Source organism: Dermacentor variabilis, chromosome 1 (assembly GCF_050947875.1).
Source record: "Dermacentor variabilis isolate Ectoservices chromosome 1, ASM5094787v1, whole genome shotgun sequence".
In the NCBI taxonomy this organism is placed as follows: domain Eukaryota; kingdom Metazoa; phylum Arthropoda; class Arachnida; order Ixodida; family Ixodidae; genus Dermacentor; species Dermacentor variabilis.
Window position 1 is genome coordinate 188281247 of NC_134568.1, and position 17710 is coordinate 188298956.

Consider the following 17710-nt stretch of genomic DNA (forward strand, 5'->3'; position numbering starts at 1 on the left):
TGTATATCGTCTACGTAGACGGAATAAAAAATGGCTGGTGGCAGTGCACTTAACAATAAAGAGTGTGCAGCTGAGCACGCCTCCCTGGGGTACACCAGTTTCCTGTATAAAAGGATGTGACAGTACATTACCGACTTTTACCCGGAAGGTACGATTCGATAAATGGCTTTCTATTAGGTTTAGCATATTGCCATGAATGTCCATTTCTGATAAGTCTCTCAAGATGCCGTAGCGCCACGTTGTGTCGTACACCTTCTCTATGTCGACGAATATGGATAAGAAAAACTGTTTGTGTACAAATGCGTCACGGATATATCCTTCAATACGTACAATATGATCAGTTGTGGACCACCCTTCTCTGAAGCTACACTGATAGGGATCAAGCATTTTGCTCAGGTCAAGGAAATGTATGAGTCGCCGATTAATCATTTTTTTCAAATACCTTACAAAGGCAACTTGTGAGGGCTATAGGGCGGTACCTTGCCACTGAGGAAGGGTCTTTGCATTGTTTCAAAACAGGGACCACAATGGCTTCTTTCCATGCGGTTGGAAGGTATTCTACAGCCTAAATAGTGCTGAAAAGTGCGAGTAGTGTAACTTGGGTTTCATTGTGTAAGTCAATGGCTTCTTTCCATGCGGTTGGAAGGTATTCTACAGCCTAAATAGTGCTGAAAAGTGCGAGTAGTGTAACTTGGGTTTCATTGTGTAAGTTTTTGATCATTTCATACATGATTCCATCAGATCCCGGTGCAGAGCTCTTGCATGCGCTCAAGGCGGCTCTCAACTCGGCAATACTAAAAGCACGGTTGTACGGTTCATTCTGTCGACACTTTCTTGTGAGTGGCTTACATTCTTCTATTTGTTTATATTTGAGAAAGGATTGAGAATAATGGGTTGAGCTCGACACGCTCTCAAAGTGCTCCCCAAATGAGTCTGCCTGATTTTGCAGGGTATCGCCTTGTGTGTTTACCAAAGGGAGTGAATATGTTTGTCGCCCTCTTATCCTATTAACCCTGCTCCAGACTTTGGCCTCATCTGTGTATGATTTGATACACGATAAAAACTTCTGCCAACTCTCTCTTCTGCCCTGTCGGCGGGTTCTCCTGCCTTGGGACTTTACTTTTTTAAAGTTGACAAGATTCTCTGCAGTGGGAGAAGTGCGTAGCAACCCCCAAGCTTTGTTCTGTTTCCTACGAGTGATTCTACATTCCTCGTTCCACCACGGGAACGAGGACAATCTACACCCTCAGAAAGGCATCGGTCCTTTTCCTGCAGTGGGGCCTTGCCTGCGACTGCCCGAACCTTAGCAAGCAACTCGTGCTTCTCGATACGTGGAGGTAGGCTATACTTGGGTCTCTTACAGAGAAAGGCATGCAGAGCCGGTGGTAGCGTTGTGCCATCCTGGTACAACACTGAACTATTCTGAGGAGGCACTTTTTTCTTCTTTTTCTTTGGAAGGTGAAGACACACCAAGTGCCAATAAAAGTCAGTCAGGCGTGCAGACATGGTAGACATATCCTCAAAAAAGATGCATGTGGACCCACTTCTGGTTCTCTACAAGGCATATACACTTCAGCCAGTCTTTCATATGTCTCACTTGTCTCCAGTATTCCGACTTGAGGATTCTGCATATGCGTCTCCAGTGATCAGATGAGGGCTCTAGAGGACCAAACAGTGCACTGACTTCTTGCGGTGGTGAATCACACTTTAGGCAATATGACAGGAACTGCGCTTTGCATGTCATGAGGGCGGTGTATGTGCCATCGCCCTTTGTGTGCGCGTCCTTTGTGTTTCACTGGTACCCCCTTTTTTCAAGTTCATCATGCACCAACTGGGCCAAGAGCTTGCGCTAATGCACCTGTTTATTATACTGCATCGATAAATATATGCAGTAACAGTAGGAAGAAGTGCACTGATCCAAGCACCCTTATCAACTAACATCAGCTATCAACCAAAAGTAGCAGTCTATGGGAATCTTGCATATGATGACATATGCAAGCTGCTGGCTGCTTCGAAAGGAGTGAGGAGAAGGCTTCATTTGAAAAGAGTGGGTTCGAGAAAAAGGTGACTTCATGCTCTGCTTGTGAGTTCCACACGCCGCACACACCTGCAAAATTTGGCTCAGATGGTCACAGCAGCATATGCTATCTGAGGACTGTGTTTTTTCACCAAGCTCGAAGGTGGTTCAGGACCCCTTTAAAGTCAGCTTCACTGCCGCAGAGCCCCATTATGCAGTAAAGGCCAGAATACATGGAGCGAACTTTCACGACGAAGTTCGGGCGGCAGAAAATCTGGCGCGGCGCGACGCCGTATTTTCGTCGGGCTGCGCTACATGGAGCGAAGACACGGCGGCCGCCGCCGGTGAGTCGCTGCGTTGTTATCAGTGTGGCTAGACGAGGCAAATGCGCTGTAGTGAAACAAATGACACAAAAAAAACTTTAACGACACCTATTATCGCTTTGGAATTGTGGAACACTTTAAAAACGCGTAAAATTTTGTTTAGAAATGGTTTCTAGTGTTTTTTATGTGTTTGAAGTATGGGCTACATGGAGCGAATTGTCACGGCGAACGCGGCGCAGCGAACAGGGGCGCGGCGGAAAGACGTCGAAGATGCGCTGCATAGCAATACATGAGGCGAACAGCGGGCGGACGCCGCTGCAAGTTCGCCGTGTTGGCGCCAGTGTTATCAGACTTAGCATACGCGTTGTGGTAAACGATGAAACAAATATAAGCGCTTTTTAAGGTGGCATATACTGCTTTTATAACTGATAAATACAACACTAGCGCAGACACCAATGTGGTTACAGAAGACGAGAAAAGGCCGTGCGCGAAAGACTAGCATGCCTAGCGACCGGAACTGGCGCCTCCCGATTGGCTGTCGTCCGCCGCTGCGCGCTCAACGCTTCCGGCGGCCGGACGAAAATATTTGGACAGACAGGTCGGCGGCGGCCGTCAAATTTTTGGACGCCGGCCGTCGGGCGTTCGCTGCCCAAAGAAGTTCGTCGCTCGGACGCCGGTTATTCGCTCCATGTATGCCGGGCTTAATGCATACAAATGCCGCAATTGCAGCTTTGGTCTCGTATACAATTGCACTGCCCAGGCAATTTTGGTCCCAATTTTTCGCAGAAAAAAAAAAAGTGACCGTTACAATTGGCTAAATACTGTAATCAGACAGTGTGAGCTACCATTATTGCTTGAAAATTTTCGTAGGGAAGGTCGAAAATAGCCATTTCCAATGGCAGGTGATGCGTGTTCAATACATTCTCTGTTCGCTAAGCTCCGCCGAGACATACGCTGATGCTAGGGGGTTCACTACTGGGGTAACCATCGGGGCCAGGCCCTGGGGTACTGGGGTAACCATAGGGACTGGCCAAGTTCAAATTATCCGCCAAACGCCAATTTTAGGATCGAAATAACGAAAGTTTCGCCCCATAAAAATGCCCGGGCGCCAGCTGAGATCTTCGATTGGAATTAAATAAACCGAAAAATTTAATTATCACTTTCCTGCCCGTGGGAAAAGCAGCAGTTTTTGGGTAGCCGACTTGTTTTCTATCACAGAGCATGCTTGATACTTGAATAGCCTCTCACCAGGCCACATATCAAATTTTGGTTATGCGATGGAAATTGTTAAGTGCTCTCTAGGGAGTATTTTACCTCTAAGTTTTCAAATTCGTTCATTAATAGCCGAGATAAAAATACTTCAGTGCCACAAACCCATGACTTCAGGAGGCAAGCGCCACTGCCAACATAGACACTCTCTCCACTTGCACCGTCTAGCCTCTGCAAGCTGAATTCTTTCCCTGCGTTCTCCCATACTGGGGCTATGCAACACGTATATCATGGGCCCCGCCTTCCTCTTCTTCTTCTTCTTTTTTTTTTGTTGTTGTTGTTTCACACTTTTTTGTTGCGCGGCGCACTTCTGCTGACAGTCTTGCGCGTGAGCTGTTGCGTTTGTCTCCTTTCACACATCGCTTAATTTTGAGCGTTGTGCACGAGAACACCTGACTAGCAGTATAAGTCGGAGCTAAACGAACACTGAGGCTGACACAGGCAGATAATAGAGCATGATCGCACGCTGAAACACTGTAGAAAATGACATTTTGTTCTCTGCGCACATGACTGCACGACAGGGAAACAAGTAGACAAAATGGAAGTACATCTCTCTTGATGTGGTGCGAAGTAAAACAAAGATATGTAGACATTTGGTTTGTCGGTTTTATGATTTCTCTAAACGTTAATTTGTCTGTTTAAGCAACAGATCAAGCAAATAAGTGCCGTTGTCTTGAATAATTATCAAAGTCACGTGTCGCTATGAGCAACGATACAGCACTGCCATGTATGTAGGTGCACTTGCACGATGTACATCGGCTGTCCTGCTGGGAGCAATGCTCCCTCTAGGAGAAGAGCAAGTTTGGTTTGAAATTCAAGCTCTTTCTGCGGTGCGTAGGGATTTAATGCTTAGCAGACACGGTCATTAGCGCGCATTGTATGCGCTGCGCTTGTCAGCTCAATATGGCCAGACCTGGTGAGGTACCTTTGAAGTGTATAGTATCAAATTGAAGAGGAAGAAATTCTCTTTCTGACGATACTAGTCGTAAACAACACACTTATTAAAGATAATTTGAATAAATAAAGATCTAAACAAGAATTTTGTTGAAGAAAGAATGAGCTATATAAAAACATCATTGTTGCTTTGCACAGAAAAACCTTAAAAATTTTCTGAATATACATTTTCAATGCAAAGGCCCTGTGCAATGTTCCAATAAATATGACCGTTAAAAATTTCTTGAGATATAGAAGAAAACATTAACTCTAGTGACTAGCCCTAGTGCAATGCCGCGGTCGACTCCCGGCCATCTTTCCATGCAAAACTCTACTTCATGTGCAGCCGCCGGCAAATGATCGTGACCACAGGATGTTAACATCCTGCAGGTAAGAACTGTAACCTTTAAAACAAAGCAGGATATCCTTAGACCAGCACATGGCAGCTTTTAAACGGTTTGGTGAAGAAAACAAAACTCCGTTGTGAAATCTGATGGAGCGAAGTTGTCTTCCGTGCCAGTGCTGCTTCTAAAGTCCACAAACTTGCACGCACATGCATTAGAATCAGTATAAATGTGACATTTCCGTGCATAAGTGGCACACAACACCGTCGCCATCTTGGAAATCAAGAGCGCTCATCACGCCGACCGCGCCCATTCCCCAGAGGTGCTTTAAAAATTTGCGTGCGACAGAAAAAAAAAACGAAAACTGAAACTGCCGAAATTGTAATATCCCAATAAATGGCGCTAGCTGTCTGAGCGCACCTGGAAAGCGGCAAAATACGAATTTGCAACCATCGATAGCAAGCTATCAATGGGAATAGGCACGGAAAAGAAAGTGTTAACTGGAGTCGAATTAACGGATGTGTACTGCATTTTTGATCACCTGAACGTTTGGCAGTAATGTCCTACGCAAAAATGTGTATGTTATATCCAATATTCGTCATAAGCGTCCACGCTAATATAAGCAAAAAAAAATTTTTAATTCAAAACTGCGTCTATGTAAAAGAAAGACAAGCATGGCACTTCCGACAGGCTAGTAGAAGGTCTCCTGTCGATTTTTATGGCCTATCAGTGGCTTGCCGTGCCCATACATGCCTTGAGAACAACATACAAACACACTTAGCAATATTGTTAATATGCAACCATGTAGTTAACGTGATCACATAGGATTAGTGCGTTGGCTTGCACTTTCAGGCTAGCCAAGCCAAGCGGTTGACCAAAATGTGCACGCGCATCGAGAATGTCCTTTTCTTGCTGAGTATTTGACATTTTACGCAGAAGTGTACATGCCCCATCGGTGAAATCGCACAGATTATATGTGTTGCCGCGACGGAAGCGAGTGCCGGAGGAGGAAGGTGCCTGGAAGCGGAGAAGAGAATTGCAGCGCCGGGGAAAGTACGAAGGAGCGCGCTGAGTGTGCAGCAAAGCACCACGACCTAGAGGAAAGTATATGTGCCACTGAGCGAAGTGGGGAAGGAGAAAGGAGGCAAATTGCCACGGAGCAGGAGGGTAGGCGGAGGCACGCTGGTTTGACCTTTGACCTCCTCTGGCAGTTGCTACGGGTTCTGTGTGCGCTATGGACGTACCAGGCTTGTCTCGCAATCGAGAGGCCAAGCGTCAAGCGAGAAGGACAGAGCAGCAATGGAAGTGGCAATAGGCCAAGTGCGAAAGGAAGAAAATAAAGAAACGACAAATTAATGGAAATGAAAGTAGATGAAAAAACAACTTGCTGCAGGTGGAGAACGATCCCGAAGGTTGCACCATCATTCCTTAGCTGCTACAAGTTGTTTTTTCATCCACTTTCATTTCCATTAATTTGTTGTTTCTTTATTTCATTTATTAGGCACAAGTAATTGGCACCTACATGCAGTACATTACCAAACTGCAATTATATGGCACGTTTTCTGGCTGCTAGACCCCATGAAAACAAGAAAAGGCACGAGGCAAGCATGATCAAGAGCATGCACCCGCCACAGCAGCTTCCCCACAGTACTTGCCCACCCATGTTAAGTGTTAAGCCCTTCCACGGTACCAGCATATTTTGCAAATCGCATTCACTGATATCACCCACAACACTACTGCAATAATCATCTTCACCAATCTGTTACACAGCACGTGTGGCATAGTGCCATTAAAAGCGTATTGCACGCTTCTAACAGGCACCGCCAAACACAACGCCATTCCCTGAAGTACGTGGTGAGAAGTGAGCGTCATATTTTGCTCTGGCATCGCCGACCGGCTTGATTTCGTTTCCGTTTCCAGTCGTTATCTCAAAACAATAGGAAAATCACCCGGAGCATCCCAGACCACTCAGGCATTACCAATTTGGCTTGCATCGGCATCTCATGACGCAATGAGTCTTACCTGCCTGAGTCATGCGAAAATGGCAGGAAGCACTAACTTTCCCCTACAGGTACCAGCAAATCTCACGAGTGGTTGCATGTCGCATTCGCACATATCACCACCAACCCTATAGTGATAGGTAATCTTCACCCATCATTTTCACAGATCGTATGGCATAGTGTCGTTGGAATCGTACTGCATGCATATAAAAGGCGATAATCCAAACATGCCACTATTCCCCGCTGCAGGGTGCGTGAAGTGAGTGTCACGTTTCACTCTGGCAGCATTGTATTCTGGCGTCACCTACCAGCTCTATTTTGTTTCGGTTTCATACACCGTCCTAAACACTACACAATCGGAAAACATTGTGTCTCCCGGGCTATTTGGCTCCAACCAGCTCTGTGTGCATCGGCGTCTTCTGTCACAATTCTTGTGGAGTATTCTCTTCGAAACTTTCTGCCAACATTCCCTGCCTGAAGAGGCTGCCGACTATGGCAGAATTTGAGAAACGCAAATACAAGCTTGCCAAAGCCATAAAAACAACACCCATCTGAACCTCGTACTGCACAGATTCGTGCAACGCTTCACATTACAACTCACTTTGCCAATAGTTTTAGTGATTTCGGATCGTACATTTACCTGGTTAGTATGTTTTTTAATGTCTTTTTTTTCCAATAGTACATATAAACAAGGTTCTACCGTATACATGCAAACAAATAAGCATTGGTGACCGGCATGGGGTGAACACATTCGTTCGATATCCTGTTGCAGTAAGTCGGACTTCCTCAATTCGTCAGCACCCACTGGCATATTCCATTAGTTGTAATAGTTACCTCGCACTGGTGTATAAAAGCCGCAATAAATGTCCTTTGTCCTGTTTCTTCTACTATGTTTTCATTCCTTTGTACCAAGCGCATGCTTTAGACCCCACAACTGCCTGGCTAAAATCACCTTAATATCACCACCAACACCCAGAGGATAAAAAGGTAGTCCACATTTTTCTTTCACGGCACACACTGCTATTTTTCTTCTCGTTCATTGTGGGTGTGCTCATAGTTAGGTTGTGTGCTTCTTCGGTTAAAACACACCACAGATCTACTAGAACCAAGAGGCTGCTGCCCTTCTACTCAAATGCCTTGGGGAGAAAAGGGAACAAGAGATTGGTTGAAAGACGACGAAGCCTGGTCACCAGGCCTTTTGCTTCAGTGTGGCCCCAACGTCATCCAGAATGCCTCGTGGCATTCAAAAACAAGAGCTGCTGACAGACTTGCCTCAGGCCAAATTTCATTACTGCCCTCTCTGGTTACAGTCCTAGATCTTAAAACAGGAACTGAAGCTGAAGTAAACATGAATAATTACTGTGTATATTTACACAAAAAAGTGATGAATCAAGGTCGCTCTTGGAGAACAACAAAACCTGCACCTCATACATGCTGAACCATGGCTAAGTGAAGCTCCAGCACCAGTTCTCAGGAAAGCGGAAACCCACTGGTAATGGGCACTTTGGCAAGCAACACTCATCGCTAGCGAGAGACTTGAAACGAAACCCCATCGTCATATTGTGGTGCCATGCAGTAGCATGCCAGTGAAACAGGTTTTAGTGATATATATTTGAGAATCTGCAAACCTCTAATAACTACATTAACCATAGCAAGGAATGAAAGCGAAAAAGCTTTGAAGAATGTTTATTGCAAACAGCAGTTATCAGCTTGGGAATGGGCTTAACTCTTTCCGTATCGTGCCCATTGGGCATTGTCAGCCTGTTAACGATGGTATGAAATGCCGCTTTCGAGATCTGCGCCGCTCACAGACACACTGCGCTATTGGACGTGAAGGAGGAGAACTATATTTTTGTTTGCCAAGCAGTTCGCTTTTTTTACCCAGGCATCGCTGAGAAGTTTTCGCGATCGTCAAAGTAGAAAGCAAAAATGGCCGCCTGTTAGTGACAGCTTGAAACGCCACTTTGGAAAGCTTCCGTGCCACTCAAGGACACTCTGTGCCGTAGGACATGAAGGAGAACTATACTTTTGTTTGGTAAGCAGTTCGCTTTTTCCCCGCCAGGCGTTAATTTTTGAACCCACTCCAAAATTTCACGATCGTCGAAGTAGAAAGAAAAAATTGCTGCCTCCAAGTGTGGCGCGCGCGCTTCGAAAGATTGTAGATATCCCGATTCCGCTGGGTCTGCGGCTGATTTTACCGATTGACCAAGCAGCAGCGAGTCTGAGAATGCTGCCTTTTCGTCTGAATTTGACTCTGAGAGCAACGACGATGCAAGCCAGTCCAGAACATCGGTGGCCGCAGCCCAGCGCACCAAATTGTAGTGCTTCGACTTAAATTTTTGTAGTGGAATACCTGTTCAAAGAAAAACTTAGTTTTGTTTTTTTCGGAGATAGTGCCTATTAGATGGGGCAATACATTTTGTATATCTCAATTTTTTTACATATTTTTCTTAGTAGATACAAGCGTGTCTTTACAAACTTTGTTAAATTTTATCCCACAATCTTCATTCTGGCAACTTAATCTTTATTACATAAATCTCATTAATAGAACTTATGCGTGAAAAGTGCATTCAAAGTGAAAAGTGCAATATTGAGTGCAATAGTTTCTTCAGAAAAGAAAATCTTGTGTAACCTATAAAAAACACCTATTTCTCCACGGTAGGTAAAAAGTGTCCACCCGTTCACAATAATTTAGAACTATTCTCATACAATAAACACTTGCACAGTAGTGTAAGGAATCGAACTGTTAAAAGCTAGGAAATGGGCTGAGCGTGTCCACCCTCAACTGAGCAGATTCCCCAGGCTGCACAGAACTATGAGCAGTAAAAGCTCAGGAACAGCTGGTGTTAGGACAGAGATGAGCATAATGCACTTTGTGCCGTCTCTCGCTATCAGTGGATCGGACCGCATGTTGAAGAGCCCCAGCGGAGTCTTTACATAGACCTACAGTGGCTAGAAAGGCAGAAGCCCAAAAACAAGCAGCCGGGAGCAGATGCATGCTCTTCGAATATGCCAGGTAGAAAATGGTGCAGCAGCTAAAAAACAAGGGATTCGGGATAGAAAAAGAACTGCAAGAATGCACCTCTGAATTGTTGTTTTCAGTAACTCCTTTCTGTTCCAACTTTTATTTCTGCCTTCAGTGTTCATATTCTAGTGCACCAATAAGTATTTCTAGCATTCCTTCATGATTCTGCACAGAACCAGCATCATGAAAAGCTTTCTTTCTCCCCCTTTATACAAACTGATCATTGCATAGCAATGACAGCATGAAAAATACTTTCCAGTCTGTACAGCATTATACAGTGTTATACCATACTGCAGCTTTAATTTCTATACACAAACAAACCAAAGTACTATTGAAGTGGACAACAGAGACTTTTTTTTTTTTTGTATGGTAAAACAGTGCAGGAAACAAAGATAGACAAAGAGAAGAACACAAACCACAAAGTGCTGTACAAGGTTTCGTGATGTGTTCTTTCCTCTGTTTTCGTTTGCTGTGCTGTTTTACCATCAAAAGTCATGCTGAACCAACTAGCCCAGCACGGTCTGCTTCTACAAACAATAAAAAGTGCACGCTTGTTAAGTATCTACCTGGTTTGCCAAAAGTTGTATTCGATAGGCATTCCACTTGAATGGCATGTTGGGATTGTATGAAGCTTCAACCAGAACTCTCTCTCCAACCTTTGGCATGGTTCCCTTGATTACACTGCAGAAATAAAACATGGTACAAATAAGAGGCAGTGCTAGGTTTATTGATCAAACAGCATTAAGGATGCTGCTACATAAATGTCAACCACAAGCACATATTATTAATGAAGGAAAAATGAGACATGCACCCATTCATAGCAATTGCTACAAAGGAAACCCATACGGGTTTCTCGAAAGAAAGGCCTCACAGTTAAATAAAAATTCGTCCTGGTCCGGGACTAGAACCCGGGATCACCGCCTTTCCGGGGCAGCCGCTCTACCATCTGAGCTAACTAGGCGGCTAACAGATGGTAGGGCAAAGTTGAATTTGTCAACAACTCGAAGCAAAGGCAAGAGATTGACGTGATAGTTCTGCGGAAACCCGCAAGGTGAAGAGAAGTACTTTAACGACGGGAAAATGAGACATCCACCCGTTCGTAGCAATTGCTACAAAGGAACCCATACGGGTTCCATATGGAAACCCGCTCCACCTTGCGGGTTTCCACAGAACTATTACATCGATCTCTTGCCTTTGCTTCGAGTTGACAAATTTGACTTTGCCTTACCATCTGCTAGCCGCCTGGTTAGCTCAGATGGTAGAGCGGCTGCTCCGGAAAGGCGGTGGTCCTGGGTTCGAGTCCCGGATCAGGACGAACTTTTCTTCAACTGCGAGGCTTTTCATTCGAGGAACCCGAATGGGTTTCCTTTGTAGCAATTGTTACGAACGGGTGGATGTATCATTTGTGATAGGTTTTGTGGCAAAAAGAAATGTACATGTATCACATGTACGAGCCGATTGTGAAGAGCCGGCCTCTCCAAGAAGCAAAAAATGCTGGTGCAAGCACTGCTTTCCACGCGAACGAAGGCGAAGTGTTAGCATCTCCTTGTGTTGGAAATGTTCTTTGGCGAGTATGTTTTTTGCTAAGCTGCATTCAGCGTTCCAGTGAGTACGTTTCCGGGCAAACAACTGTAGTGTTATATTCCTGCATGCCTCCTCGTAGAACGTAAGTGGTGATGCGATCTTCGGCATTTGTGCACTGCCCCAAAGCTGTCGGCAACCTACACAGACGGTTTAAACGCGGGAAGAGTTTACCGGCTGTTGTAGCACGTGTAGTATAGAACCTTCATGAGCGCGCCATCCGCACGCTACTCGTAACCGGTGAATTCCGTCAGCTACGTGAGATGGTCGGTTTCTTTATGTGTGCGAGAGAAGGGGGAGCGCAGCGTCCTGGCGTGAGCAGGCTTTCCAACACATGCAGACTTTATGCTTGCACTGCATTATGGTAGCTGCATGCAGGCTGTTTCACAAGATACGTGCGAATAGAAAATTCGCGGCGCTTGGCGATGAAACCTGCGTCAAGGGTGGGAGATAAACATGCACCTTCCGTTCAGCATGCTAATTATTTTTTTTTTACGAGAACCCAAAGCATGCATTATTGATAAACTCCGGTAGTAATCGTCACGGAAGTGGTTAGAGCACAGCACTATTGTTCTTGAGCACTTGAAGTTGTTTCGCTTCACAGCAGCCTCCCACTTAGCTGAAAGCTTCTTGTCTAGCAGGAACTAATGGAACATCGAAACATCGTCGCAGCCGCTGGTGTTCGTGCAAGCGTAGGCTGCACAGAACGCCGGCATGATCAGCCTAAAAGTTCAATTGATGCTGCGCACATCAACTACCACTCCTATATACACGCAAACAAAGGAATGTAGGGTCGAGCGAAGCAGATTAGGACGGCACGCACGCAGAAATAAACCCGGTCAGGCACAGTCGCGGAGACTGCGAAGGAGCGAAACACCAGTGCTGACGTCACTACGCCGCAGTTTCCGGTCTCCGCTCGCATCGTCAGCGTCAGCAGCAGAGCGCAGCGCTCGACGGGGGGCGGAGCTACAGAGCAATTTTAACCGACGATTGTGTTGCTCCTAAGTGAAAAATCCCCCCCAAAATTTTACCTGCATGGTTTATAAGGTTCCCGCATCCGTATATGAGCGTCTTATTGAATTCAACAGACTCCTCAGCTTCCCTTTAAGCAATGCTAATGACGCATGAAAAAAGAACTTTTCTCATAATTTACAACATTTATTAGGAATGGAAACATTGTCACTTGCACGCAGAGGTCATAAATATATACACAGTGTCCCAGTAAACTATCATGCACTCACTTTAAAAAAAAACAGCAATTGGATTACTAGAAGAAAACCTTGTCCATATTTTTCCGGCACAGTAGAGTCGCTGCCAGTAATTTTTTCATTACTGATTTATTTAGGAAATTTCTAATAATTTTCTAACTAAAGGCGTAATATCCTAATTATCAAAGTGTCAGTGAGGAATTTCTAGGCACAGCCAAGAGACATCTAAATGCAGTATTTTCAGCGACGTACTAATTACGCACAAATTTTTTTCAAGGCTAAATAAACCCAGCGAAATATGAAAAATATGTGACTGCGCTCCCACCCACATCATAAAGCAGCGCCTTAGCAAAAACGAAATAAAGGAAATGAAGAAAAACATTGTGATCGAGCTAGTTCCTTATCTGCCACGTTTTGGCCAAAGTAACACGTCGCATTTGGTGTTAGTGATAGCTGTGATAGCTGTTGTCTTAGCGTAGATAAAGTGTACGGATGGTTTCGTTCTTTCTTTTCTTTTTGCCACAAAACCTATCACCACAAAAGCAAATTGGCGATGTCAGTGCAAATATTTAAAGGTGTGTTTTGTTTCATCCCTGTCACCATGTCTTTCTCTAATGTGCAGAAGGTAACAATGACCCTTGCCTTGGGAGCTGCAAATGTGAACAAGAGGAAGGCCGCAAATATATATCAGTCATGGAAGTGTGGCGGTAGACCAAACGCACCAACTATCATCAGAAATGATGAAAACCTGAGACAAACCAGCAGCTTCAAGACACAGCGGCGTAGGCCTCCACTGTTGAGTCCTAGTCTATTAACGGATGTTCTAGCATTTATGGCCTCAAAACCTCATGCTAGTGTGCGGGACGTGGCCGCCCAGGTATCAATTTCCAAGTCATCAGTTTGGAGGATTGTAAATGACGGCCTTTCCCCCATACTACCTTAACCAGCACGAATTCTTAGAAGATAGGTACCTGCAGAATTGTCTAGATTTCTTGATTTGGGTCCTCACAAAAGCCAATAAGTCACCTGACTTTTTTGAGCAGCATCACGTGCACAGATGAAGCCAATTTTCACAAAAATGCCTAGGTAAATTTGCATAATGCACACTATCGGAGGGACTCCAAATCCACACTGGGTAAAGCCCAATCGGCACCAGTACCAGTAGTAGTTCAATGTGGGGTGCGGTATTTACGCCAGTGCTATAATCAGTCCCATCTTCTTCGATCACACACCGTCTGGACAGCGTTACGTGGACGATATCCTTGAAGGAGTGGTGGAGGAGTTTCTCAGCGAAGTCTCATTCTCAAGTCTTCCACATCTGTGATATCAGCAAGATAGGGTGCCAGCACACAGCAGTAGCCAAGCACGAAACTGGCTGGATGCGACTTTTCACATGCAATAGATTGTAAGGCATGGTAAATTGGCCGGCTAGTTCGCCTGACCTCTCTCTACTCGATTTCTTTCTTTGGGGTTATGTAAAATTTCGTGCTTACGTGATGGAGAAGGATGTCAGATTAGCTCAAGACAAGGATAAGGGATGTCTGCCATAGAATTCGAACGTCAGTCATCAAGAAAGCCCCTGAAGACGTGGCAGAGCAGACTCAGTAGTACGTAGCTGCAAAAGGAGGCCTAATGTATTCGAATAGGCTATTCGAACACATACTCTAGTTAGCAGCTGGTGTTCAACGGTGCTTATGAATTTATAGATAATAAGGGCACACTGAACTCTTACATATTTTTTGTTTGTTTTATATACAGGCGTCTCAATTGCCAATTCGGCTCATTTAGAATTGATTATTTACTTTCTTGAATGCATCGCTTTTGCCTTTTCTAAACAAGTGCATCGCTTCCTGGTCTGTTTATCTCGCTTTTATTTTATGCCATGAACCTGTTTTTGCAGCAGGTATGAAAACACTCTTATGAAAACTAAAACAGTCACTAATTTGGCTTTAATCCAAAGCAAGTTTCTGGCATGAAATATAGCTGCGTGCACACTCTTTCGATGCGGTGCGAGCAAAGCGAGCATTTTGAAACATGCTATGACTATTGCATTGCATTTCGCGTTTCGTGCGTGGTCAGAGCAGCACTTAGGCCGTGTTATCAAGGAGCTTTTGTAACCAATGTGATCAGTCCGCCTTGAGAGACTGATAATAACTGCGACGTAGAGAGGAAGGAATAGCCGCAAAGCCGCGAAACCTGCTGTTGGTGCTCCTTTTGTAGCATTAGCAAGGCGACGCACTCTCTCTTAGGGTTTGTGACAGGCAATGCAGTTGGTTTCAATGAGCTTATTTGTAGGCGCTGCTTTATGATGCGGGTGGGGGCGCAGTCACATGGTATTTTTCATATTTAGTGAGGTTTCTTTACTAGTCGAAAGAAATTGGTACGTCGCTGAAAACACAGCAGTCAGATGTCATTTGGGGGTGCCTGGGGGTGGCTACAAATGCCTCATTGACATTTTGATAATTAGGACAGTTCTCGAATTAGATAATTCATTGCAATTGTCGAAATAAATTTCAAGAACGAAAGAATTACTGGCGGCTACTCCACTGTACTGGAAACAATATGCACAAGGTTTTTTTCGAGCAACGCAACTGATCTTTTTTTAAATCTTGGTGCATGATAGTTGTGGCACCAAAATGAGGCCAACCCGGATTCATTCGAAATCAGAATCAACAGCAGTCATGTGCAGGAGCGCTTATACTCGAACTCACAGAAAAAGAAAAAGAAAGACAGAGAGAGGCAGGCTGCAGTTTCTCTGGACAGGCAAAAGAAGTATCAGTGATAGCGAAGTATACAACAAACACACAAAGGAAGATTACATCACGGAGAGACGCCAGATTTTTGTGGGCAACACGCAGCAGCCCTCCCTGAAACGCTGCTTTCTGCAGCTGACGGCAGGCAGCAACACAAGTTTATGCTTGTACTGCCGCGGCAGAAGCTTGCATCCCCATAAGAACAGGTAAATTTGCACTTTTTTCTTAAAAACCAGCCATTAACTGTGCTAAGTGTTATACTAAATGAAGTCGACACCAAAATGCGATCGTTCTGCAATATCTGACCACGAAAAGTGCAGCAGTTAGCGCAATATCTTTTTTTTTTGAACACGTGCAGCAAAATATTCAGGACCCTGAATTAGCTCTTTGTTTGTCTGGTTGGGATCTGTGCCACCAGGTGGCTGCACCGTGAAAGCCATTCACATTTGCACCTACGCTCATCCAGTAAAACGCCCACGCCGTCTGCTTGCACTTGCGTTTACATGAATGCCAGACACGCTAAAACTTTCTATTGTGGTACCAATCTTCCGGCGTAAAGTGACGAGTGACGACCACAAGCGCATAAGTGCCAGCGCCGATCGGATACCGACAGTCCAATGTGCTGCAGCCACACAGCTTGCACAATGCCTTGCAAAGGGGCACGACGTCGCAGCTCGACATGTTGCCGATCATTAGATTTGCAGCCTACAACATAACAAGGGCGATCCATGGTGCTTGCGAAAAGAAAGCTCAAGACTAGCACTGACCGCGCAAGCTGGTGTCAACACAGAGAACACTGTAACACAAGCAGATGACACTTGTTGTGTGCCAGAAGTGCTTGAGTGTAGTGATAAATTGTCATAGTGTACTGCTTCTGTTACTTTTTTTATAAAAACAAATTAAACAACATTCCAACTACAGCTGAACCTCGCAATAATGAAATCGGCGGGGGAACGCAAAAAAATTCCCTTTCGCAAGAATTTCATTGTTGCGAAATGAGAGCACAGATAGGTAATGCGTCGCAGAATGAAACATTACTGTCAAAATTCCATTAGCCTGCTTTGGCAAGCTTTGCTCAAGGATATAGAACTGCATTGCCAACAGTACAAAGTGCACCGCATGCATCAATCAGCAGTGGCAGCACTGCTGTGGAGCAGTATCCTCAGTCAATTGCTTTTGGAGATATGATCACTTTTGCAAGATTGTGCGTAACTCGGCCCCAGACGCAGAGCAACAGCACTTCACGCAAACAGCAGCATTTCTCCAGCACACGCTGTCGCCTGTAGACGCATCCGGTGCCAAGTGCAAAAGTGACCGTATCTCATATACCCAAAGGCAATTGATAGAGATTATGGCCCCTTTGCGTAAATCTACGTCCGGTGCCGAATCTGCACACAATACCTGTCGGGTGGCACCAAAACCAGCGTTCTTGAAGCAAGGGATAGGTATCTCCGGATGATCGCTTAATCACGGCCTGATGCGTGGCACTCTATGCCGCAACCACCATCTCAAGCGCCATAGACTATTCCACGTCAATGGGAGGTGGATTTCCTTGTTTTTGCTGCATTTTGCTCACCGAGGCGCACATTAACCCCTGCACTAGGTGCGCAAGAACCGGTTATCACACGTTGGTAGCAACATGCATGCCACTTCGAACAGGCGATTATCAAACAAGATGGAAGGCCATGACGTGTTTCCAGCGCATGCAATCGCTTTCGGCACTTGGATGTTTTTGTAAACAAAAATGGAGGCGCCTACGCAATAGTAATGCGGTGGTATTTTATGCAATTGTAGTGCAAAGCAATCACATTTGTGCACCATTTTGGAGCCTGCTAGCTTGCGCATGCAGGTACAGTGAAAGCGCGTTAATTCGACTTCCGTTAATTTGGAACATCGGATAATTCGACCTTCGCGCCTGGTCCCTACAATTATATATAGGAGTCTATGGGACGAAACTCTCGTTAATTTATACGGATTCCAGCCCACCTCGGATAATTCAGACAATTTTGGGCAGCCGCCGAGGCTCGAAAACGAAAATACGGCAAACACGGCACAAAAGTGATACCCAAACGCAGCATCGCCATTGACATAAAGTAATAAACTTGGCCAATCCAATCCAATTGGCTCGACTTGTGGCTGGATGGGCACTTTTCCTTGTTTTTGCATTTGCACGTGTCGGCGTTATCGCCGGGGCCATTTTGTCGCTTTGTCGCTGTCGGTGTGCTACATCCTTGCACGCTGTTTTGCTGAGGACCAC

General features: G+C 45.1%; 1 protein-coding gene across 2 annotated transcripts in view; it reads right to left on the bottom strand.

Annotated features, from left to right (window-relative positions):
• Positions 1-17710, bottom strand: part of LOC142589870 (cell division cycle and apoptosis regulator protein 1-like) — a 221717-nt gene that overhangs the window by 161518 nt on the left and 42489 nt on the right. For both annotated transcript variants that reach the window (XM_075701526.1, XM_075701519.1), the window contains exon 6: positions 10478-10592. In XM_075701526.1, the coding sequence (XP_075557641.1) occupies positions 10478-10592 (115 nt within the window). The remainder of the gene's footprint in view (positions 1-10477; positions 10593-17710) is intronic.